This window comes from Crocuta crocuta, unplaced genomic scaffold (assembly GCF_008692635.1).
Source record: "Crocuta crocuta isolate KB4526 unplaced genomic scaffold, BGI_CrCroc_1.0 scaffold79, whole genome shotgun sequence".
Classification (NCBI taxonomy): domain Eukaryota; kingdom Metazoa; phylum Chordata; class Mammalia; order Carnivora; family Hyaenidae; genus Crocuta; species Crocuta crocuta.
In genome coordinates this window covers 65,278-92,299 of record NW_027533329.1, presented here as the reverse complement: position 1 = coordinate 92,299, position 27,022 = coordinate 65,278, and the positions used below count along the sequence as shown (strand labels likewise).

At 36.4% G+C, this 27,022-nt stretch overlaps 1 protein-coding gene across 1 annotated transcript in view; it reads right to left on the bottom strand.

Moving 5' to 3' along the window:
* Positions 1–27,022, bottom strand: part of LOC144218296 (protein O-mannosyl-transferase TMTC2-like) — a 135,227-nt gene that overhangs the window by 51,544 nt on the left and 56,661 nt on the right. Inside the window, exons 3-4 of the mRNA XM_077748143.1 lie at positions 23,165–23,279; positions 6,222–6,285 (exon numbers count right to left, since the gene is read on the bottom strand). Coding sequence (XP_077604269.1) covers positions 6,222–6,285; positions 23,165–23,279 — 179 coding nt within the window. The remainder of the gene's footprint in view (positions 1–6,221; positions 6,286–23,164; positions 23,280–27,022) is intronic.

Genomic DNA, 27,022 nt, shown 5'->3' with positions numbered 1-27,022 from the left:
CAAAAACAAATTTTTTTTTCCCCCCCCCCCCATTTTTTCCCCAACAAAAGGACCATCTCAGTAATTTCCTCCCCACAAAATCCCTTATATGGTCAAATCTGAATCTGTCCTGTTTAACTTAATTTCATGGTCTCTTGTTCTAAGAGGGTGGAAGAATAACTTTTTCATCAGTCACCAACTATAACTTGAAACATTTTCTCTCTCTTCCACCATTACAGTTCAAATAATTAATTCTTAATCTGCACTCCTCCCAATCCCAGCCTTAGCAGTTATTTTTACTGAATATCCATCTCCTCTTACCTTCCCTCTTGCCTCTCCACATTTACCATAAAAAAGGAAGTCCAAATTGAAAGTAATTGAAAGTCCAAATTGTAGAATATGTTGACCATCTTATAACACAACTACAACTCTCTTATGTAGTAAGCTCATTTCTTTGAATCCCATAGTTCTCATTTTATCTTTTGACATATAATCATTGCTAAAAAGCCCAAATGGATAATGTCTTTGATTTTATAATAACGCATTTATCACATGTAGATATGCCAGACCTATATCAATTACTACCTACTGTGCGCCTCAGCACATCAGCGCCCACAGGTCTTTGACCTCAAATTCTCTTTCCATAGGATCAGCAGACAAGCAAATAACTGATAGAAGTGATTTATTACCTAAGCTTATGCTTTCTTTGTTTCTAAATTGGGTCTCCCCACCCCTCACCCCTGCTTTTATATCTTCAGTTTACTTTCTCTTCAGTCCTGGGGGAGAAAATAATCTTTGAAGATCTTTGATATTTCCTTTGCTCTATCCTCTACTTGGACACATTTTTAATCTGTAATATTTAAAAACACACACATCTCACCACTTACCTTTAATATTTAATAAATATATACTTAATATTTTTTGGTATTTCCCCGTCTCTTTGATTTACCTCCAAACTTACTTCCAGAATAATTTTACTCTGTTTCCAATCCTCCATTCTGTTAACACATTACAAACTTCTGCCTATATCACTTGAACAAAACTGTACCTGAAAGCCAATGGCATCTTATTCTCTGAAATCAGTGGGCATTCTTAGTCTTTGTTTTCCTTTACCTTTAGCAGCATTGAAAATTACCCACTAAATCTGATTTCTATGTTCTGTCATGGTCTCGTGTCTTCCTTATTCTACATTCCAAATGTAGAGATTCCCAGGGATTTGAAATTGTCTCCTTTTTCTACTTTTGTACATCTTTTCCTCATCTTAACAACCTCTTTGGCATTATCTCTTTTCTGCAAATGACTCCCACATCTCTAATTCTAACTGTGGCATTTCCCCCAACTGCCTACTTGATAGGAGTGTCCCATGGACAATTATAATATTCTATTTCTTACTCAGAATCTGCTGGGTCCAAATTTTTTCTTGAAATACACACACTCCTCTGACTACCATATTTCTGTTCGGGGTATTTATCTTTCCTTCTTCCAAGCTACCTATATTCAAAATTTTGGAACATTCATTGGGCCAACTAATTTTCCTACTCACATGCTATCAAATAATCTACTTATTTCTCCTGCATATTCTTTTTCCATTCCACTGTGTTTCTGTACTTTTGGATTATACCTTCTGCTTAAACTTTTACAATGACTTTTTTAGTGGCTTTCCAAAAGTGGCATCTTTCAACTCTACTTTTCCAAATGCAACCCACATTCTTCATTACATCATATAAATGGCTATCCTAAATTATCACTTTCATTATGTCATCCTGTTCAACATAACTCTGGAATACAAACTCCTAATTCTTGATATGATATTCAACGCTTTTCATCTGGTTTTACCTTCATTTCCAGTTCTATCTTCCCCCATTCTTCCTCTCTGCCCCCAACCCTGGGCTTACTATTTCTTGCACCTAGTTCATGTTTTCTCAGCTCCATGTCCTTATTCATGTATATGCCTCTACCTGCCAGGTAGAATATTCATGCACATTCTCTTTCTTCTCCTCCTCCTGCTAAAATCTTTGCCTATAAACATCCTATCATTTCAGGATTCTCTAAGTTTCCTACTCTCACTCAATACCTTCTAGGAGCAGTACAGATGAAAGTAATTTTTCTCTCCGGAACACTTCCCTAGGACTGCCTTATATCACTCACAAAGTACTTATTATACAGCATTATATACTGCCCTGAATTGTGAGGATTTGGGTCCAAGTGTTCTCTCCTCCATTTCCTCCCAACATGAGACAATATTTCTCAACGTCAGGGTTAAATTTTCGTAACTGAAATCCCACTGCATTTGGCATCGTCTTACACAAAGCTGGAACTTGATAAAAAACAAATTAATTCAGACCAAAATTACATCCAGAAAAAATACAAGATATTTAGGCCTGATCATTAGTAATTGCCTCTTTCTAACTTCTAGAGTTTGCTAAAAGCCAAGTACAAGTGGGTGACTTTGTACTATGCAAATTCCCCATTCTTCACATTAGAAAAAAAATTAAAAATTCGTAAGTTAATGTAGAATTTGGCTTAATTCCCACAGGAGGAACAAAACTATTTCATTTAAATGTTCCCTCTAGTCTTCAAGAGTCAGCATTTTTTTTAATGTGCAGAAGTGAGAGAGAAGACAGAAGTTTGTCTTTTTAAAGTAACCTCCACACAGAGATCAGTTTTATTTACACAAATGAAAAACTAAGAGTGGAAAAAATTAAAATGGCAATTTGGGTAAAGAGTTTCCCATTATAAAAATGTTTTAATGTAGTATGAGGCTTAATATTAGATTATTCCCTCCTACCTCCCCCAAAATCAAATAAATAGGATTAAATTTAATGGTGCCATTTTGGTAATAAATGTAACTGTACACACTAGTAAATGACAATGCACTGAATATGTGATGAAGAGACAATATCATAATTTAACACTTAAAATAATGCATGCCTGCTAATTAGCCTTTTATTAGCTTATAATTTTATCACTGGAATTTTTTGTACATAAAATATCCCAAGAAGTCAGTAAACAATTTTAAAGGAAATTGTAGGGAAAAAAAATATGGCTTTTGTAGACTAGAAAGGAATAAAGACATTCATCACGGGACATACCGAAGAAATGGAATAGGTATTTTATTAAGAGAGAAGAATATCCCACAAAAATAACAACCTTTTTAATATGATGATAGTAAGTGGCAGGACACAGGACTGCAGCTCTATATTTTACTTTGTACAATCAGGACATGAGCATTGCTAAAACACTCACAGGATCCCCCACATATAGCTACTGATTGTTATAGTTGGACATTCAAACAACAGAAGAAAATGCCCTTTGAAAAATAAGATTAGATTACTGTGTAGACAAGAAAAATGGAAAAGACAGTGAAACCACTTATAGAGAAGGGGAATGCAGGTCTGTTTACCATGTCCTCTTATAAGCAGGGAACTGAAATTTATTAAGTTAAAGCACAGAAATAACATAGAATGTTTTCAGGACAAAAAGAATAACAGCTATGATCAAGATAAATGTTAGATGGATGCTTTAATTTGGATCAGATGCTAACTGCTAATAAATCATTATATATATGGACCATTGTTTTAATAGGTCTCCTTGGTTCAGAACACAAACGTACATATTATTGCCAATGTCTTTGTTTTATCAGTCTTGCCATAGTGGCATCTTACTTAGATTATATACAGAAAACCAAAACACAATTCATAAAACAGATTAGGGAAAGACCACATCTGTTGATCTACAGCTGTAACATCATTTGCTTAATGTTAAATCTGAACTTCCTATTCTATCCAAATCCATAAAATACTTACTTTATTGCTACCAGATAAAGGAAGTAGCATTTGAATAAATGCATTTTTCAAAAACAGTCTGCAGCATGTTCATGAAGAAACTTTTTGGGGTTTCAGGAAAAATGGCTTTAAGTTGGGAGATTAAATATTGATTTTATGATTTGGCTGGCCATTTAAAATAAACAAGTTCATGAGTCTGGCTTAAATCTGGGATGCCTCAGCATCTTTTTCATTTTTTTAGGTCAGGTCAGATAGCTCAGATAGCTCTTTTCTCATTAATCCATTATAATGTGTTGAAGAAGACCATTTGATCAACTACTTAACAGAAATAAAAGTGACTGATACTCAATGAGTAAAGGTTAAACTTAACATCATCATTTTTATGTATACTGTAGGCATTATATTCATTATAATGAAGGGAACAACAACAAAAAAAAGAAAAACAAAAAGCCCTGATTCTCATCTTCAATTGAAGTTATAATAATTAAATATTTCATATTTAACCCTTAGAAATGCTATACAGGAACACCTGGGTGGCTCAGCTGGTTAAGCAGCTGACTTGGGTTCAGTCATGATCTCAAGGTTCGGGAGTTTGAGCCCCATGAAGCGCTCTGTGCTGACAGCTCAGAGCCTGTAGCCTGCTCTGGATTCTGTGTCTCCCTCTCTTTCTCTGCCCCTTCCCTGCTCACACTCTGTGTCTCTCTCAAAAATAAATAAACATTAAAAAGTAATAATGATGACAGCATCTCAGGCATTCACAAAGATATGCCTCCTGCCTATCTCTCCCTGTACCTCCTAACTCTCTTTTCTTGCTCCATTTTTCCCCAAAGCACTTATCGCTATGTGATGCCATATATACTTTACTTATTCTTCTGCTTCATCTCCTCAGACTATATTATAAGCTCCTAATGGGCAGGAACTCTGGTCAATTTTGTACATTGCTGTAATTTCAGTGCCTGAAATAGTGCTTGGCACTAACAGGTACTCAGTTGATGTTTACTGACTACATAAATGAGAAAATCATTATTTTTTTTGTTTCCTAGTCTTTTGGTTTGCATTACCTAAGATATAACTGCATTTTTCCAGCAAGCTTTTTCTTAGGCACAGAGCAACCTGGGTTATAATGGGATCCCACTTATCAGCTGTAATACTGAGTTATTAATTTCTTTGAGCGTCAGCAGAATGGGGACCACAGAAGTATCTGTGGGTTGTTGTGAGAAATGAATGCAGTACTTAACACGATGCCTGACACATAATCAGTGTTTAACAAATTTCAGCTGTTATTGTTCTTACCATTATAACTATTAATTATTTCCTTCCTGTTGCAAACAGCTCACTGATTCTTGAAGTACTTCATAATTAATAAAAATGGGGACATGGACATTGACGGCTAAGATTACATGTGGCTGCAAAAAAAAAAAAAAAAAAAAAAGCTACTCCCCCTGTGGGTAGCATTCAGGGAACATTAATCCTCCTCTTCTGTGCTCCCACAGGAATGTATATCCCTCTGCTTAGGAATTGCCACACTGTATTTCAACTAGTTGATTATGTTCCATCTTCTCTGCTACATTATGTAGTCTTTTAAGGAATGAAATCAAATCTCTGTATCCTATCACAAAGCAGGCACTGTATAGCTGTTTGCCCAACGGATGAGTTACTGTATAAAAATGAGACTTATCTCACTATTTGTAGTCACATCACACACACACTTTCATTACTGTTTCAAAATTACATTTCTCAATAGAAAGTCTAGATCTGGAGAGTAAGGGGAGAAGATTTTAGTGTTGGAGGGTGATGCAGAGCAGGGTGTATGAGAATAAAAGCGACGTGCTAGAGGTCATTGAGGTGCGGCGAATAAAAAAGGGCTTGGAAGACAGATATAAAACCAGTTCTTATTTCCTCATAAATGGTTACTCTATTTCAATAGTAATGATCTAATTTATATCCATCCCACTTTATGGAAGTGTGACTACTCAGGGAAAAATTCTAATAAAAACATACTTGATAACATTGACAAGCACAGTTATTAGAAATGAGGACCATGGAATTGAAAAGAGGCATGGCTTAAGGTTTGAGTGTATGTAAAGATAAAAAAAAAAACAAAAAACTTATGATGTTAGGTAGTCCTTAGGTATTAAACACCCCAGCAGAAACACTTACAAGGAACTAATTTTAAAAGCAAACTAGATGCCAACTATTTAATAATGTTAAAACCTGTATTTGAATGATAAAACTGTATGGTGCTTTACACAGGATAGAAAATAGCAATTTGTGCCTCTGCAGAAAGAAAGAGGCTGTAGACTGGCAGATGTGATTATTGAAGTAGCCACTTAGTGAGTATTCGGAATAAGAAATCAGAAAGAAAAGGCCCAGCATCATGAGACTTCTATATCTAAAGCTATCACATGCTGTGAATCTATCCCTTTGAGTAACATTTCTCATTAGCAAAGTACTTACATTTGGTCTCAGTCTGGCCGCCAAATCATAATACTTCTCGGCTGCTTCATTGAGGCTAGCCTGCCTGTTAAAGATTAAAAAAATCAAATGATTATCATTTATTTTAAAATTGCAGAGAGGTGAACAGAATCATTATGCAGCAAGATAATATTAACCTTTTAAAATATTACAATCATACCTATCAAACCTTAAGTTGCTTAAGCAGAAAAAGTACATTAAATTGAATGCAGGCAATGTACTTATTGTCTTTAAGGCATTATAAATAGTATTTCAACATAATCCTATTCAGTAGGTATTATTAGTGTAAATTTACATATTAGGGATTAGAAATGTTATTCTGCTTTTCTAATCTAACACAGATAATGTTATTGGGTTGGAATTCTCTATCTTTAACATGATGTCCCAGAAAAATCTTAAGTTTTTAAAAACAAAATGTCCATAAAGTTCTATATCTATCTAGAAATACATGTTCTTTCCTATTTTGGAGGGGAACCAACCATTATGTGTAGCCTACAGAAAAAAAATAAAGTCCAGATTCTTCCTCTCCTGGCTCTCTGTACCAGGGTGGGCATATGACATAGTCTCAGCTAACTGCGTGTTCTTGCTCAGGACTTTTGTTTCTGAATGAGAGACAGAAGGTGAAGAATGGCTAGAATTCTTCACTACCAGTGTGGAAGCAATAAGCAATCTCTTGGTCAGACTCCTCCTATAAACAGTTGCTATTGGATGTCCTACTTCTTAACCTTTCTGGGGCTACCTTGTCTAGCTGATTCAAGCTATGTTCTCCAGCCTATAGAGGATTCTGTAGTTCCCATATTCTTCAAATAGCCATTTCATCTTAACTAACACCGAATACCATGAGTGGTGCAGTTGACTTATACAATAAGATACACTGAAATTTGCTGATAAGTTTATGCTTTGTCTATTCTTGCAATTCATAGGAGACCCCTAGATTCAGCCAGCAGGTTAGGAGAAGAAATCAAATGTCAGGGTCCTAAAGAAGCTCGGCCAATTAGCCATCAAAGCACTGTATGTTTTTCAAGCATGCAATGTTGTTTCAGAAAACCCTTAAAGATGATAGGTAATGAGAGCTAAAAGCTCTTGCCATCACACTGTAATCCGGTGACCATATTCAAATTAATGTTATAGATGAACGTCAAGTTCAACTTCAGATGATGCACATAGCACACCTACAATGTAAACAATACAATAGTAATAAATAGCTTGGGGTCTGAAGTTAAACTGGAGTAGTCTGTCTGAAAACTGTTCAGAAACTTCTGATGGAATGTAATGGAATAATACTCAGTCATAAAAATGAATGAGACCTTGCTATTTGCAGCAACATGGATGGACCTAGACAGTATAATGCCAAGTGAAAGAAGTCAGAGTGAGAAAGATGAATACCATATGATTTCACTCATACATGGAATTTAAGAAACAAAACAAAGAAAAAAAGAGGTAAAACAACCCCTCACAGACTCTTTTTTTAAATGTTTATTTATTTATCTTGACAGAGAGAAAGAGTATGTGCAGGGGGAAAGGCAGAGAGAGAAGGAGAGAGAGAATCCCAAGCATGTTCTGCACTGTCAGTGGAGAGCTGGACATGGGCTCAAACTCACAAAACATGAGATCATGACCTGAGACAAAACCAAGAGAGTGGGACACTTAACCACCTGAACCACCCAGGCTACCCCCTCCACAGACTCTTAAGTACAGAGAACAAACTGGTGGTTGCCAGAGGGAAGCTGTGTAGGGAGATGAGTAAAAAAGATGAGGATTAAGAGTACAGTTACCTTGAAGAGCAATGAGTAATATATAGAAATGTTTAATCATTGTATTGTACACTTGAAACCAATATAACACTGTAGGTTAATTATACTGAATATAAATTAAATAAATACTCAAACTGGTGGGATTAGGGATGATTTTGGGGTAAGAAGATGGCAAAGAGATCAGGAATGCAGATCACAAACAAAAATTAATGCTCTCAATTAGAAAATCACATATAGGTTTTAAAAGAGAAGGCTGAACTAGCCTATAAATTTGAATTTGCACTTTGGTGAAGTGCAAATAAAAACTATAAAGACATACCCCATGCAACCATATAAATTATAGGAATAACTGAAGATAACATCTCTCTGGAGAGCAGGACATATTTTTCTAATTTTTAAAGGAAAAATGATTAGAAACACTGCTATTTTTAATGGGGTTACAGAGAAAGTAAAAACCCTTGACCTAAGGCTCTACTGGACTCATGACAGTTACAATGTGTTGCTGCAATTTATATTCTCATAAATGCTGAAGTTCAATTTCAATATGTCAAGAAATGTACTTTAGTCTGGTATGAAATAGTAAAAATTCCCTTGTTCGGGTATTTAATGAAGGTTCCCTCAACCAAATTATAGAATCACTTTGGTTCAAATTCATTTGGAAATCTGAACCAGAATTCATTAGGTCATGCCCTGGAAGGGTTTTCTCCAGAGGAAAATAAAAGGCAGGGAGGTAGGAAATTAGAGTAACTTAATACTACAAAGAAGTAAGTTACTTTGAAGCAAAATCAACCATTACATGTCTAACTTGCGAAGTATAGCAACCATTAATATTCATCTTTATGGACATTTAAAATCATCAGGTAGATAAAGACCAAAGAGAAACTGAGGAACTCACTACATGATGTGCTTTTAAAATAACAATGAACACAACTGGAAAAAAAAAGGTTTTCTCCCCAAAAGTGGTTGTTAGTTTTTAAAGTCTTCATTGTCCTTAGTGGTTTAATTCCCAAAGGATATATCTAATTTAGAAGTCTTAAGTTTCTTAAGCTGTAAGTAGAATTGATGATATTCTAATGAAATAGAAAAAAATAGAGTTTTTTTTAGATTTTTTAGATTTGTCATATAATTGTGAAAATTAATTTTCTCTCTAGGACTCTAGGGGAAAGAGTATGTCTATTCTACCCACTGTGTGTTTATTTATATTCTTATTTTATTCTCTAGATGAGAAAACTCAAGAGGAACTGTCCAATGTCCACTTTACAGTGTACGCTGTATTTCTTACCTCTGCAAGAAACATCATTGGAATGCTTAATAAATCTTGATTGCAAAGATGACTGAATCATTATTCAACATTTGAAAACTGAGGAAATTAGCAATCTTCTGCTAGTTGCTCAGGGGATCCTTGAATTGTCAAGAACCTCAACCACTTGAATTGTTACGACTCACCGCAGAACTCCGGTTGCCAAGACTGTTAGGATAAAACTACTTAAAGAAGCTGATGAATACTTTTCCTGAATATCTAATAGCCCTTCTTTCTTTACTGTTTTGTCTATAGGATAGGAAATTTCTAAATCCTCTATCTATGCTCCACTTATAAAATACCAGGAATTGATTATTCCAAGTTCTAACACCACCATGAAGTATTATAATCCCCATTTTACACATGTTTAAAATGAAGCTTAGACTGTAGTCATCAAGACAGTACGGTACTGGCACAAAAACAGACACATAGACCAGTGGAATAGAATAGAGAACTCAGAACTGGACCCACAAATGTATGGCCAACTAATCTTTGACAAAGCGGGAAAGAGTATCCAATGGAAAAATGACAGCTTCTTTAACAGATGGTGCTGGGAGAACTGGACAGCAACATGCAGAAGAATGAAACTAGATCATTTTCTCACACCCTCACACTATACACAAAAATAAAGTCAAAATGGATAAAGGACCTGAATGTGAGACAGGAAACCATCAAAACCCTAGAAGAGAAATCAGGAAACAACCTCCTTGACCTCAACTGCAGCAATTTCTTACTTGAAACATCCCCAAAGGCAAGGGAATCAAGAGCAAAAATGAACTACTGGGACCTCCTCAAGATAAAAAGCTTATGGACGGCAAAGGAAACAATCCATAAAACTAATAGGCAACCAACCGAATGGGAAAAGATAGTTGCAAATGACATATCAGATAAAGGGTTAGTATCCAATATCTATAAGGAACTCATCAAATTCTACACCTGAAAAACAAATAATCCAGTGAAGAAATGGGCAGAAGAGATGAACAGACACTTGTCCAAAGACATCCAGATTGCCAACAGACACAGAGTGTGGCTAAAATGAACACAGACACAGAGTGGCTAAAATGAACAAATCAGGAGACTCTAGAGGCTGGTGAGGATGTGGAGAAATGGGCACCCTCCTACACTATTGGTGGGAATGTAAACTGGGGCAGCCCTTCTGGAAAACAGTGTGGAGCTTCCTCAAAAAATTAACAATAGAACTCCCCTATGATCCAGCAGTAGTAGTGCTAGAAATTTACCCAAGGGATACAGGAGCTGATGCATAGGGGCACACATACCCCAATGTTCATAGCAGCACTCTCAACAACAGGCAAAACATGGAAAGAACCTAAGTGTCCATCAACTGATGAATGGAGCAAGAAGATGTGGTATATTTATACAATGGATACTACATGGCAATGAGAAAGAATGAAATCTGGCCATGTGTAGCAACATGGATGGAACTAGAGGATGTTATGCTGAGCGAAATAAGTCAGGCAGAGAAGGACAAATACCATATGTTTGCACATATAGGAGGATTAGGAGGAAGTTTATGGAGGACCATGAGGGAGAAGAAGGGGAAAAATAGTTGGGGAGAGGGAGGGAGGGACAAACCATGAGAGACTCTTGAATGCTGAGAACAAACTGAGGGCTGATGGGAGTGGGGGAGAGAGGAAGGCGGTGATGGGCATGGAGGAGGGCACATGTTGGGATGAGCACTGGGTGTTATATGGAAACCAACTTGACAATAAACTATTTAAGAAAAATAAATAAATAAATAAAAGAAAAAAAATAAAATGAAGCTTAGAGAAGTTGATAACTTCCCCAAGGTTATATGGCTGGCAAGTGGCTGATCTGGGAGTCATAGATTCTATAGCTAAGTATGTGAACCACAGGCTCATGCTGATATCTTTGTAAATACTGATATGTAGCAGAATGATATGTGATATACTGTTCTTTGGCAGGTGACTCCAAAATTTTCTACATCAAATATGAAGAAAGGAAGACATGCCCTTTGGTTATAATGTGTTAAAAGACATGATTTAAGTGTAGGAGATGAGATTTGAAAAGGGGAGAATATGGAGGGCATTTGTAATTACAGATTTTACTTCCTGTCCATCTCCATCTCCCACATTGATAGAAGTGGACTTCACCAGATCAAATTGGGCACATGATAGTTTTAAGAACAGAATGAAATGCACTCTTCTGCTTTGCTTCATATACCCCAAAAAGGGGAAAGAGGAGGAACACAGGGGAAAGGCAAAGAAATAAGGAATGAGGAAAAGTGAGAACAGTGTTGGATACTTACTCCCCCACTCCCACAATCTCCCATTTTTAGAGAAGGGTCACAATTACATATTGAAGGCAATCATAAGCTTCCCACGTGTCCAAGTAGAAGACTCAGAAAGTAGGTAAAGAGAAAAAGCAGTTAGCTCTGCCAAATCTCCCAGGCCAGATACAGACATCCTTTGTTTGACCACAACATATTTTTAAAAAACCGGAAATGAGATAAGGGGTAATAAAAATCATTCATACCAGAAAACTACACTGGGTTCAGGTGGATGACTACTCCCATCTAACACGAAACCCCTAAGAATTAACATAAAGTTATGTCCCTTATTATCTATGCCAATAATAGATTTATCAACTGGAGATTCAGATGAGGCTCCTACCTCATTGCCAACTCCTGACCATAATATATGTAGAGCTCTTCCCCTCTTCACATTATCTGTGCTCCCTCAGGGCTAGGAAAGGTTAAGGAAGTAAAAAAAGCCTAGATAGTATTTGTAAACTGGACTATGAAGTTTACAAATTTCCAAAAACTCACTGGATTGGGAGTTTTTAAAAAAATCTTTAAATGCAGTTTTTATGCCATCTGTGAAAAGGTGGGCTCAGAGTGAAAACAAACAGTAATGAGAGTCATAAATAAATGTCATTATTTGATTACTAAAGAATTCCATTTTGCACATGGGACTCTGAAACTTATATCTGTTTTTTATTTTAAATATTTTATTTATTTTTGAGAGAGACAGTGTGAGCAGAGGAGGGTCAGAGAGAGAGGGAGACACAGAATCCAAAGACAGGCTCCAGGCTCTGAGCTAGCTGTCAGCACAGAGCCTGATGCGGGGATTGAACCCATGAACCATGAGATCATGACCTGAGCCGAAGTCAGATGCTTAACCAACTGAGCCACCCAGGTGCCCCTGAAACTTGTATCTGTTAAGTGATATAAAAATACATTTCAAGTATCTGATTCCCCTCCCTCGTGTTATAATAGAAAAGTATTTTTTGGAACACAGGTTTATGGCTTATTATTTATTATTATTATTATTATTATATTTGAGAGAGCAAGCGAGCAAGCATGTAAGCTGGGTGGGAAAGGAGGGAAAGAGGGGGTGGGGAGAGAGAGAGAAAGAGAGAAAAGAAACTTAAGCATGCTCCATGTTCAGCACAGAGCCCTATGCGGGACTCAATCCCATGACCCTGGGATCATGACCTGAGCCGAAATCAAGAGTAGGATGCTCAAATGACTGAGCCACCTAGGTGCCCCAACGGCCCAATATCCTTAAAGGAAAAGATATATAAAAGAAATTTGGGAGCCAATTATGTTATGAAATAACATATACTCTGTGAAATATTTAAGAGGAATCTGATTAAGAGAATCATTTATAATTGCCTACATTTGTATGTATTTTGTGAAAATGATAAAATTAAAGGTTGCTAAATTCAAATTCTTCCTTTAAATTATAAAAAATAAAAACTTCTAATAACATTTAGAAGACTGTGATTACTAGTAGCTGTAAACTATCAATTTTAAATTAAAAATTATTTAATATGGATAATAACCACTGTTTGACTCATACAATAGATAATATTTAATTAACGTCTTGGTGATTATTCTCAAGGATAACTTGAGGAGGAATCATGTCCTCCTTCTTCTTTTCTTATGTTTATTTTTATTTTTATTTTTTTTTGAGAGAAAGAAAGCCAGAGAGGGTTGGAGAGAGAGGGAGAGAGAAATCCCAGGCAGGCTCCACACTGCCAGCACAGAGCCCAATGGCAGACTCAAAATCACAACCTGTGAGATCATGACCTGAGCCAAAAACAAGAGTCAGGCCCTTAACCAACTGAGCTACCCAGATGCCCCACTCCTTCTCCTTCTAACTAGAGAAGTGTTTGTTCTCACATCATCAAAGCAAAATGAAATAGCAGCTGAATTTTCCTGGGTTCTTGTCAACAGATAAACTGAAGTGTAGCTTATGTTACTCAAAGCAGCACTAAATTTTAATTCTAATTGATAAGTTGTATAATAGGAATAGAAGTAGAACTGAAATAAACAAAGACATAAAAATGTGTGGAAAATCTTAAAATAGCAAAACCAGAGTCACACACATATAAAAACAGTGAAGCAGAAAAGATCCGTCTAATGGAACGCCTAGAAAGACTGTTTATGACAGTCAAGCCATCTTAAATAAAAACTTCCCTGTCAAGACATCAAAAATAGGGATGTCTGATCTGTTTATATCCATCTCGGTCCTAAACATAAAAGATGGTGAAGTAAAGCAGACATGTAGCAGTAAGCAAGGAAAAAACTAGGCTGCTGGTGTAATTTCACAAAAGATTCCTGAATTAGAAACTTCTTGATGCCCCATGAGAGTTTGAGTTTATTCTTTCATGACCTCAAATCTTTCAGGGCTGCTAAGGACAGGTTAAATCTGTTATATAATCTTAGAAAAGATTATGTAACAAAATGTACTGGAAATATTAAACAGGAGGACATGTTTATTGGCAATGTCAATTATAACATTCATATATAGTAAATAATGACTTATATTAATTCATAATGCTTGGGTGGGGAAGGAGGAGTTGGGAGGAGTGGAAAGAAGACAGGGAAGATAGAACTTGCTTGCAGGGGTGATCTAAGAACCAATCCTAAGTATCACCTGGGACTTGTTAAAAGTGTAAAACCTCAGGCACCACCCAAACTTACTACATCACAATGTGCATTTTAACAAGACTCACGTGCACATTCATGTTGGAGACGCACTGGGTTGGAAGATGGAAGATGCAACCTTCAATCTCATCTGCCACTGCCCTTTGCTTTCAAGACCTTACAACCCATTACAACCTAGTTGAAATAAGTCCCTTCTTGACCAAAAGTGGACAGTAAAGTACAATTTATAATTGAAAAATACAGTGACTTTTCAAGGCATCTTTGGTAATTTTGGAAGTATTAAAAAAGAAAGCCTAAGAGAGCTTTGGGGAAAAAAAATATCTCCTGTGTGTGTGTGTGTGTGNACAACCGCGAGATCATGACCTAAGCGAAAGTCGGACGCTTAACCGACTAAGCCACCCAGGCGCCCCAAGAATTTCAGTTTTAAGGGTCCCTAGATGACTCAGTCTGTTGAGTGGCTGGCTCTTGATTTCAGCTCAGGTCATGATTTCATGGTTTGTGGGATTGAGCCCCATGTCCAGCTCTGTGCTGACAGCACAGAACCTTCTAGGGATTCTCTCTCTACTCTTTCCCTGCTCATACATTCTCTCTCTATGTAAATTAATAAACATTTTAAAAAATTTCAATTTTATATCACTTCCAGTGGAATTTATAAAGAAATTAGTATATTTAAATTCCCTATTTTTAACATTTAATTACATAAGATGGTGTCCAGTACTGAAATTTAAAGACAACAATTCTTTTGCAAATACTCCTTTTGCTCATTAGAAATCAGGGAAGCACTGGGAACCAGTTGGTACAGTACAGGTTTGCTTTTTTTTTTTTTTACTACCTTAGAGAACAGTGACAACCTGAGCCTTTAGTTCTGGAAAAAAGGGACGTTCATGCTTCACTCAGCTTTAAGTGTGCCCTTTGTCAGAAAATGCACCATTCTAAAAACTTAGAATCTTTTTGAGAGTACAAATGTGGAGTTCTGCCTATGACTGTAAATCTACTTTTCTAAAATTTCTCATAAAGAGATAATTTAATAATATTGGATGGGTCTTACTATTTAGGATTCACACATTTGATAACCTGTTACTCTATAAATCCTTTCTCCAAAAACAAATTCCAGAATCACAGTCTCTAGGCGGTGAGCCGTGGTGAGCTACGGTGAGTCGAGGGGAAAAGAAAGAGAAGCTGAGATCAATCATAGAACCGTCCCTAGAGAAGAGAAAAGCCTCAGCTTGGAAAGAGAGTGTTTTTTAGTTCTGGCTGGGGTGCTGACTTTGAACTAGGTGCCCCCAGTCCCAGAAGGAGCCAGGAAAACCTGCTCTGCAGTGCTCCCGGCACCATCCCTGGAGGCGGTGGCAGTGATGGCTGCGTGTGTGCTACGGGCCTGAAGCTGCTACGTTTCCCACATGAACCTGGGGCGTGGAGGCCTCGGATCCCAGGTTGTATCCCTGCTTGACCCCCGCAGATCTGAGGCCGAGACACGTCCCCCATCCCCCCTTAATCCCCAGCAGCAAGGAAGCAGAGACCTGTGGGACTGTTTCCAGCGGTATAAACAAAGCCCTGGAAACAAGGTGGGGCGTGGGGCATAGGACTCAGCCCACCTTGGCTAGGTCCTCAGCACAAGGAGAGTGGACCCAAAGGAGTGATGTGCAACGCTTGGTTGAGAAGGGACTGGGGCGACGCCATTTCTCTCCCCACAACCACCAAGGCGGGACCTCAGGGAGCAGCCAGCTGGACACAGTGGAAGCAAGACCTGCCTACACCAAACAACGCCCATCCCTGCCAGAGAGCTGTGTTGTTTTTGTTGTTGTTGTTGTTTTACCTGAGCCTGGGGCAAGACCAACATGGATGCATTGCCATGATTAATTTTAGATAATCCTTTCCATACAGATACAATCTCCCTTTTCTCATTCATAACCCTCCACTCTGCTGGTTGGGGCACTCTAGTCACTGGTTGGCTTAAACAGTCACATTTAATCCATTCTCTAGATGTACATGCTACACTCCCACCTTTACCTTTTTCTCTCTCTCTCTAGAGTAATCAGACTACATACTTTCTCTGAGTGCCTCTTAGTCTCTATGCCTGGTCATTTCATTCTCCATTTCGCTTCCTCCCTGCCCTGTTATTTTTCTCTTTAAATATGCTCTTCCACCAACACTGCATACACCTGACTCTTTATTTGTAGCTGGGAATTCTGGTTTTATACCTTTACATTGTCCTTTGTGTTTTGTGTTTTTTCTTTTCTTTTCTTTTGTTTTTTAAATTTTTTATTAATTTGAATTTTTATTATTTATATTCCCTACTTCCTCTTTTTTTCTTTTTTGTATTGTTTAGTATATTGTCCCTTCTTTTTTTTCCTTTTTCTCTTTCAGTTTGCATGTTTATTGGTTTTGTCTGTGCGTTTATGTACCTTTGTTCCCTGTGTGGTTGTCTGCTTTCTTTTTCCAGGGCTACCTCAACAAACAAGCCAAAGTATACATGGTAGAGAGTCATAAATACTGCTATGAGTAAGGAAACAAAATAACCAAATGCTCAACAAGAGAAACCAAGAGACACCATTCAAAGAAAACTTCTAGAACAGACAGGCCCTCAACAGTCAACCAGCCCTAATTAATACAGCAGAACACGCAGGGGCAGAGTGTACAACAAGCTTTGGAAATTAACAAGACATAGAAAGGTAACCAAAATGACGAAACAGAGGAAGTCTCCTCCAAAGAAATTCCAGGAAGAAATGACAGCTAAAGAATTGCTCAAAACAGATATAAGCAACATAACTGAACAAGAATTAAGAACAATAGTCATAAAATTAATTGCTGGGCTTAAAAAAGCATGGAAGACATCAGAGAAACTATTGCTACAAACATTATGGAGCTCAAAAATAGTTATGATGAATTAAAAAATGCTATAAATGAGATACATAATGAAATGGAGGTGTCCAATTCACGGACTGAAGAGGCAGAAAGGAGCATAAGATATTTAGAAGAAACAATTATAGAAAAAGAGGAAGCTGAGATAAAGAGAGATAAACTGATCCAGGAACACGAAAGACGAGTTCGAGAGCTCAGCAATACAATTAAACGGAACAATATCCGTATACTAGGAATCCCAGAAGAGGAAGAAAGACGGAAAGGTGCTATAATTGAGCAAATTATAGCAGAGAACTTCCCCAACCTGGGGAAGGAAGTAGATGTTGAAATTCAAGAGGCACAGAGAACTCCCCTCTGACGAAACTTGAATCGATCTTCTGCACGACATATCATAGTGAAGTTGGCAAAATACAAGGACAAAGAGAGAAAGCTGCTGAAGGCAGCTAGGGAAAAAAGGTCCTTAACATACAAAGGTAAACCTATCAGAGAGGTGACAGACTTTCTACTGAAACTTGGCAGGCCAGAAAGGAATGGCAGGAAATCTTCAATGTGATGAACAGAAAAAGTATCCAAGAATCCTCTATCCAGCAACCCNGCAAACCATGAGAGACTCTTGAATGCTGAGAACAAACTGAGGACTGATGAGGGTTGGGGGGGAGGGGAAGGGGGATGATGGGCATGGAGGAGGGCACTTGTGGGGATGAGCACTGGGTGTTATATGAAAATCATTTTGCCAATAAACTATTTAAAAAAAATAAATAATCCCACGTCTTTTGGGGTCTCAGCCAAAATCAGAAAGTGTTTCATTAAAGTCTTCCTCCTTGATTGCCAAAGGACTTGACCCATTTAAAAAAAAAAAAAGAATCACAGTCTCTAAATAGTCACCCAGTTATAAAGACATGAGGGAGCTAACGTGACACAGTAAAAACAGTTCTACACTTGACCAGGATACACTAAATTTAAATCCCAGCTTACCAACTATGGGAGATAAAGACTCTTTTAAAGCCTCAATATCTTCATAAGTAAAATGGGAATACTGTTGTCTATTTCACATATATGCAATTATAACTAAGTGAGTGACAGATATAAAATACAAAATGCAGTACCAGGCAGACAGGACATATTTAAATAAATGCTACCTTTATTCTTCCCTTACCCTGTTAAATGGATTTAAAAAAAAATCCGCCAGAGCCCTTGAATGCTATGAATCCGTTAAAGTTTGTTTTTAGTTCCTCTGGACTTCACGTATCTTTGTGCTCTCTCTAGCTTCTATATCTAAGAGAAGACTGAATAAATTCATTCATGCAAAGTGCTCCTAATAGAATAATTGATTCAATACTTTCTTCTTGCAACTCTCTAGATGTAACTCTACTGCGTTCTAGCATTTTAAATTCCTCTGATATTTTCCTTTGATGATAACCAATCTCCTTTTTAATAATACTCTCATCTGGAAGCATCTAGTACTTTTCCCATTTTATTTGAAGTACTAAAAATGTCAACACATATGGTTAATATTCATTATGTGAGGCCACTCAACATCTGCGATCACCCTCTCTATAAATATATTTGGTAATCAGTGACGATGTGGACCCCACCTTCCTAAGACAGCAGAAGCCAGAAATTCCCTGTCTTCCAACCCTCTAGTAGCCAAGATTCTGGCATATAACTCATGTTTCACCAATCAAGTGAAGCCGCAAGAGAATCGAGGTCAGCAGTAAGCCTAATGCTGAGCCAGCTGCACCCGGGAGGACCATCTAATGAATATGAGGCTTGTTCCGGTTGGTGCTTTGTGGGTGATGGTGATGGAGCTTGGGACTGTAAATGCTGCTGTGTCCCAGAGAAAGCTAGATGGGTGGGCATTATTTCTGCCTGTGTAGAATGCTTTCAAGCCAAAGACAGACCCTGTGGGCTACAGAATAGTCTCTCAATAAACCCTGCTTTTCTTTTTTAATAATCAATGTTATTTTATGATTTGAAAATAGACATTTTTATAAACTATGTTAATATATCCTGCTTCTGCTTAAACTGGCAAGAAAGAATTATTTAGTGTGTAACTAAAAAGTGTGACCCAGACATGAAGACAAGTTTAGGAGATCTATTTTCAGCAATTTTGCTTTCAATATGATGACAGAAGACTTCATCCTAGCTTGGAAATTTCCTCTATTTGTTGATATTTGCTAATGTGTTCTATGCTTGCCTTTAGAAATTTTCTATTTATGTTAACATTTATATATATAAAATCCAATAAAATATATGTATAAATGCTAAATATGACTATATACACACATACATAGCATATAACTATACACAATCCTTATATACATACAAATAAGACTATATATTATATCTATATACATACCACATATATATTATATATGGTATATACACATATCTGTACACTACATATAATTATACTAGCATATATGTAATTATGAGTATATATACAATGTTCTCTCTCTATCCATCCTCCAATCTTTTACCCTTTCAGTCATCATTTTGATGTCTTTAGTGCTTTTGATGTAAGTTCTGAAAAGATACCTATAGCTTTTATTTAATTTATCAGTCTATTGGGTGCTAGGGTGGCTCAGTCGGGCTAACTTTTTAGTAGTTCGAGCCCTGTGTCAGGCTCCTTGCTGACAGCACGGGGATTCTCTCTCCCTCTCTCCCTGCTCCTCCCTTCCTCACATTTGCGTGCACTCTCATTCTCTCTTTCTCTCTCAAAAATAAAATAAACACTTAGAAAATAATAAAATAATCAGTCTAACAATTATATATTGCTTCCACTGAAGTTATAAACTCAGAAATCTTGTTAATCTCTCAGTAATCTTTTCTAATGTCATACTGTTCCTCTTTCAAACTACCTATTTCATTTTCACAGATATATTCTGTGTCAGTTAGGCTAGGTTACATGACACTGTCATAAATACACTCTAAATGTCAGTGAAATAAGACAACAAAGTTTATTCCTCACTCACTCATTCAGTGCAGGTGAGAAGGGAAGTCTGTCTGCCTCTGGTCATTCCAAGATCAATTTCCACAATTTCCACATCAGAAAAGGGAAAAGCCTGGACTCAATAGCTTTGGCTCAAAAGTGACATACTCATACTCACATTCAACAACCCAAATAAGATCCATGAAGGTCTGCAACTTGGAAGAAGGCAGAAAAGTACAATCTTCTTATGTTTACCGAAGGTGGAAGGCCTACAGATTTCGTGAACAGCATTAATTCTTCCACACCACATAGTGTTCTTATGAATCACCTTAGTAACAGGAATTATAGATATTCTAAGTGGCTCTTAGGTTTAATGTAAATCTCACTGCTTTCATGAGGGCTCTCTACTTGGATTCATCTTATTTGTCACTCTTATCTGGACTGACAATCTGAAATCATTTATTTCAAAATTTTCTATGTGCTGATTCCACAGAGAAAGATCATTATCCACTATCGAGAGCTGAACTGGCTCTGTTTGAAATTTCTCAAATTTCAACCCTCTTGAAGGTCCCAAGAAGATTAAAACTTGTCCATTGATGGCTAGCCTCCGGACTTTGCCTCTCCCAATCTAGTCTGATCTAGGTGGAATGAATTTTTTTTTTTTTTACGTTTGTGATAAGCAATGTTTTTTCCTCATTAATAAATTCTTTCGGCAATTTCATTGGGAATTAGTCAAGGAAAGGGAAGTTAAATTAGTATGTTCAAACCATTCCTTGAACTATAACATTTCCTAAATTGCTGACTTTGGATAGAAGGGTAGCCATTAATCCAGCCAACCAAGACACAACCAGTGAGATATCCGCTCTTTCCCTCATACCCTGCCTTAACACTCTTTCCTTCACCACCCCCTGCCAATTTTGTCTCCTGAGTATCTTGCAAAACAACAGAGCTCTGAGGCAAGAATTAATATCAAACTTAGTTTACAATAATTTGGCATTCCCAGAGGAAATGTTACATGTAACATTAAATAAGCAAGATCTTGATAGCTAAGGATTTTGATAATGCTGCTCAAGGCAAAACCAGTAGCCTTTCTCATTCCTTTCAGCAAACAAAGTCCTAACTGTTCTTGATTAGTAAGGAAAAGGCTGCTATTCAGTTTGCTCAAGAAATAGTTGAAGTTGATAAAGGGGAAAAACGGAAAAAAGGGAGTAAAAACATTCATGGGTACTGCCACCAATTTGGGTAGGCTATAGCCAGCCTGCTGTGCTCATAATTGCAATCAATATTAGGAAGGTGTTGACTGCAACTTAATGAGGAATGCAGACTGCGGAAAGCTAGAAAGAAGTTTCTGAAAAATAATTCCTCAAGATTTCCACATCACCAATGTATAACAAAAAATTTCCACTGGTTTCTAGCACTATGGTAACTAAGGAAAAGTTATGAGTGATATATTTAACAAGGACATTATTTTTGTAGTGTTCTTATAATAGGTTTCTACTGGTAGACTTTGAATTTCAGATACTGACTTACTATGTAGCAAAATGCCTTAATGATGAAAGTATCTATTATGATTAAGATGAATTAGCCTGTAAAAAGTTGTGCATATCCATCCTTGCAAATGGTTTATTGTTACTAAAAGCATGATATTTTATTCATGAAGAACAAATTTCTCTCCCTATAATAGTACCTAAGCTTGTCATGCAAATGTAAGTGTCCTTTAAAAATTATCCTTGCATTGAAAGTTCTTGCAGATTGGCTATAGTTTATTTTATAAATATACCAAAAGTTGATTGAATGCTGGTTTCTCTTTCTAGATACCAGCTTTAGTAATTCTAAATGTTAAATGTGGAGTGAATGCATTCAACTGAAACCTCAGAGTACACTCTTTCCTCTCAAACAGACTTTGAATTTCCTATTCAAAACTTATAAAAAGCTAAGTAGGCAGCCATGTGGTTCTAAAAGGACAACACAAGGGATACTTGTGGCATTGGAACTAGTCTGTACTTTGACTATGATGATAGATACACAAACCTATACACATACAATAAAAAGGGCACAGAAATAAATACACACACACACACACACAAACACACACACATATACGTATATACAGAGGTACAAGTGTAACTAGAGAAATTCAATAAGACCAGTGGATTGTATTAATGTCAATTTCCTGCAGTTGATATTGTACTATCATTTTACAATATATTACCATTGGGGAAAATGGATAAATGGTACAGGGTATCTCTCTATATTATTTCTTACAACTGCATATAAATCTATAACGATCTCAAAATAAATAGTAAACAAAACTATTTTTCTTGAAAGTCCATGGTTTAAAGCCATCCAAATGTGAAGGAATTCCTTTGGTATTTTTCTTCCCTTGTAAGAGTAATCTACATAATTATAAGCGTATCCTTAGAGCCAAGCACAGAGCCCATAGTGTGGATGTCAGCTAATGAAGCATTTAGATAGAGATTTAATTAAGTGAAATTCAGGTAAGACTGTGGGAGAAGGGGTATCCATATTGCTAACAGAACAAATACTGCTTTTAAAAAAAACTGGATAAATCATTTGAGTTTCTTAAAAAACAGCCTTATGGATGCATTAAACTTTTTTTTTATATTCACAACAAAAATTGTTGATCTGCCTTTTAATTGCTTTGCTATTATTGTAATTACTCTTTGTAATATCTTTCTGAAAATAGAAGTATTAAAAGGTCTATGAAGATATATTGTCTCAATACACAGCAACAGTGCTAATTACAGGGCCATTTTGAGACTTTGATAAGGCTTAGGTATATTTGTGTTTGACAATCCTCTCCACCACCAAACATAATAAAATAAATTCACACGTTACATTCATGGGAATGTGAAGGGAATCACAAGGGAATGTGAATTTCCCTTTTCATGGGAAAAGGGGTCACAATATTTTTCAGAGTCCTGAATGCTTATATGCCCTACATACCCTGTGCACATGAACTTTAATGAGTAAAATACTCCTGACTGACTTTAGCATGGTAAAAAGTACAATTCACTTCAGGATTGTGGAATAAGGCGGTATGACAGGTGAACTCATATACCTCATTGCTTTCCCAAAGCCACAGGGTTGGTCTTCTAAGGTATGTACAGTAGCAAAACTAACCTGAGCATGTGGGCAGCACTGAAGACCACATCGAACTCCGTGCTGTCCAGTTCAGCTGCTTTTTTTGCCATCTCAGCTGCTTCTATGAGGCGAGCTTCTTCCAGAAGAAACTGACCTATAAAGTATAAAAGCAAGTGAGCTTCAACTTGGAAAACACAAATCTAATCCTGTTGAAGCCATTAAAGCCGCTATAGAGGCAGATATAAAAACAGCGGTAAATATGATTTCAAGCTAAGTTTTATGTATGCTGTACATCTACATCTCTTCATTTGGTCATATTTTATATGCCTTTCCCTTCATTGCAGGACATCTTGATGCATGTGTCTGGTACATTCATAGAGTTGGGTCTTTTTTTGTCCTTAAAAAAAAAATCCTGTATAGACTAACAAACCAAGAAATAAAATGGGTACATTTAAAGATATATTACAAAAAAGAATTAAATTTATTTTAATTATTATTCCTTTAAAAGAGCTTCTGTTTCTTATGCATATGTACAAACAAGGCTATCTATATTGAGATATATTCATTTCTTATATTCAGGCAGCACTACAATTATTGAAAGAACATACAATGGTCCATTTAGCATTTACCTGCTCTTAATTAGACTGATTACTAAAAATGGAATAAATACTAACAAGTTCACATTTTTGAGATTGCTTTCAGGTTAGCTTTGTAAGGTCAGAATTATTGCAGATAGAGCCATACTACTCTNAAAGGACAAAAAAAAAAAAAAAAAAGGAATTGAGTCTAATTTTAAGGATATAAATAGGCAAGCAGAGAGAACAGGCTGACTTTTTGAATTTTTGTTTTATAGCTGAAGATTTATTAACAGCACAAGTAATGAAGTTTGGCCCTATCTCACATGAATATTCAAATGAGAACCAAATTAATGCATAGCAGTCTTCTAAGCCAAAAGGTGTGGTCCTTAAAATACAAGAGGATATTTTCTGTTTTAAGAGTTTCTAAATTTAAATTGCTAAGAAATGGTGAGTAAAGATAAACCTATTGTTTCAAGCCTACTTATTAAAATGAAGTTACTGGGGCGCCTGGGTGGCTGAGTTNCAGGAGTCAGAGATCCCTCAGCTATTTCTACCAAGAGTTGTATATTACTCTCTTAGTTTGTCACCTAATATTCTGTGCCTTTCTCATGTCTCAAAACAAACATAATTGCTAGGTCAGAAGATTATTAGGGATACAGATTTGTAAATGCAGTTGACCCTCGAATACACCGGTTTGAACTGCATACGTACACTTATAAGTAGTTTTATTTTTTGACAAATAAAGTGCAGTACTATAAATGTATTTTCTCTTCCTTAGGATTTTCTTAACTTTTTTTCTCTAGCTTACTTTATTCTAAAAATGCAGAATATAATATATAACATACAAAATAAGTGTTAACAGTCTGTGTTATCAGTAAGGCTTCTAGTCAACAGTAGGCCATTAGTAGTTAAGTTTTGGGGGAGTCAAAAGTTATAAGCAGATCTGCAACTGTGCAGGGATCAGTGCTCCTAAACCCCCATGCTGTTCAAGGGCCAACCGCAGTTACATTTATAAATAGAAGAAGAAGTTACTTACGAAATTTGTGTGTATACTAACTATAAATGTGTTGATATGAGATTCAACTGAAAGTATATGCTGTTTTAAAACAGTAAAAATAAGATTAGATATTCTATTGGCATCCTGAAAAATTAATATTTCATCATTTATATCTTAGTAGAGGATACCAGGCTAAATCCATTCTTCAGTTACTCTTATTATAGGTTTATATTTTTTTATTTTTACTTTTTAATGTTTTTTTAAAAATATTTATTTATTTATTTTAAGAGAGAGAGAAAGAGAAACATGAGTGGGGAGGGGCAGAGAGAGAGGGAGGGAGAGAAAATCCTAAGCAGGCCCTTTGCTGTCAGCACAGGGTCTGACACAGGGCTCAATCCCACACAACCTGAGATCATAACCTGAGACAAGATCAAGATCAAGAGTCAGATGCTTAACTGACTGAGCCACCCAGGCACCCCTTAGTATAGGTTTTTTAAATTAACACATAATATTAATTGCCATCTGCCTTCAAAGAATGTTTATCCAAGTAAATGCATTAATAAATATGTTAATTACTATATGATATTTAAACAAAGGATAATGTAGGAATTTATTAATTGTTCTTTTTCCTTTCCAGAGAGCTATTAACTCTGAAATGTATTCTGTATTAATAGGAAAATGCAACAATTGAAATAATGAAGGTTATTTAGTAAAATTCACTACTCCAGACTGCAGAGGGTAAAGAAGATACACTAGCTCTGGTTGGGGGGCGAGGTAGGGGAAGGAAGGAAAGAAAGAAGGAAGAAAGAAGAGAAAAGAGGGATATGATATCTATACTATCCACATAAAAACAGAGGAAAATGGCAAGAAGCTTCTGTGATGCAGATAATGATACTCAGTGGCTTACGAGGTCAGTTTATATGCAATGCCCCAAGGGCAACGCCTTTCAAGCTTTGTCAGTGCTAAACACATCTTTAATGTCCAAGAACAAAAAAGGATAACAACATAAAGTAGTTGTATAAAATCAAATACACAATTTTTATCACAATTTTGAAACATTTCTTTGTGCTTTATGTCAGCTTTGTCATGCAAAATTTAATTTATACAGTTTGCAAGGTCCTCAAACCGCACGAAACATGTTATTTTTACTAAACAGTAATAGAAAAAAATCCCCATATGATCATTTTTAACAGCAGAATTCATTCATCATATTAACATTCAGAAAAACAATACCACAACATATTAGGTATTTGCATAATTCCCCCCTTTCTGTTCTCGACAGGCCATATATCTCAATATCCCAGAATTAGTGTTCTGCTATGATAAAGGCATAAAATATTATGCAATGTGGGCCGTTTGGTGTCTGATTTTAAGCTGAACTTGAAAATGTGAATCGAAGTTGAAAATGAATTATTATTCTGTTATGTTGTACAATGATTGTTTGCTTGAAACAATAGCCCAAAATAGATGGGGAAAGGAGCAATAAGCATTTTAAATACAGAGAACCAACATAAATAGGGAAATAAAGGCACACTAGGTTTCTTCTTCTTCTTTTAATTTTAAAGTTTATTTATTTAATTATGAGAGAGACAGTGTGCGAAAGGGGATGAGACAGAAAGAGAAGGAAAGAATCCCAAGCAGGCTCTGCTCTCAGCGCAAAGCCTGACGTAGGACTTGACCCCATGAACCATGAGATCACGACCTGAGCTGAAATCAAAAGTCAGCCACTTAACCTACTAAGCCACTCAGGTGCCCCTAGATTTCTTCTTTAATAACTATCTTAAGAGACTATATTGATAAGTCATTGGGGAAATAATGAGGATCAAAATTGCTCTTACTCCTCTGGAAGACTTTGCCTCAAGTCACTCTTCCTACCAGCATTATCTATTATTATTCCCACCAGACACTGGTTCCAGACCCTTTGAATCACTCTACTTTCCTCATGTAACCTGCTGTTTCACATCCTTTTTTTTCCTTTTCTTAAATTTTTATTTATTTTTCTTACAAATAGTTTATTGTCAAGTTGGTTTCCATTCACATCCTTATTTATCCTGAACTCTCAGTCTCTAGGAGTCCCATCTTTCTCTTGTCTTCATCCCAACCACCAGTCCTATCTTGCCTACCTATTTATAACTGGACATCCTTAAAACACTTCCTTCTCAGTAAATCCTTCGTTGACCACCTTCCAATAGTATTAGAATTACTTATGACTTCAGTTTACTATAATCTAATTTATCATCTAAACCAGTGCACTTTTAAGTATAAAATGGAATGGCTTTATTTATTATGCAGGAATAAAGGAGTATATGGCAGAATTGTCTT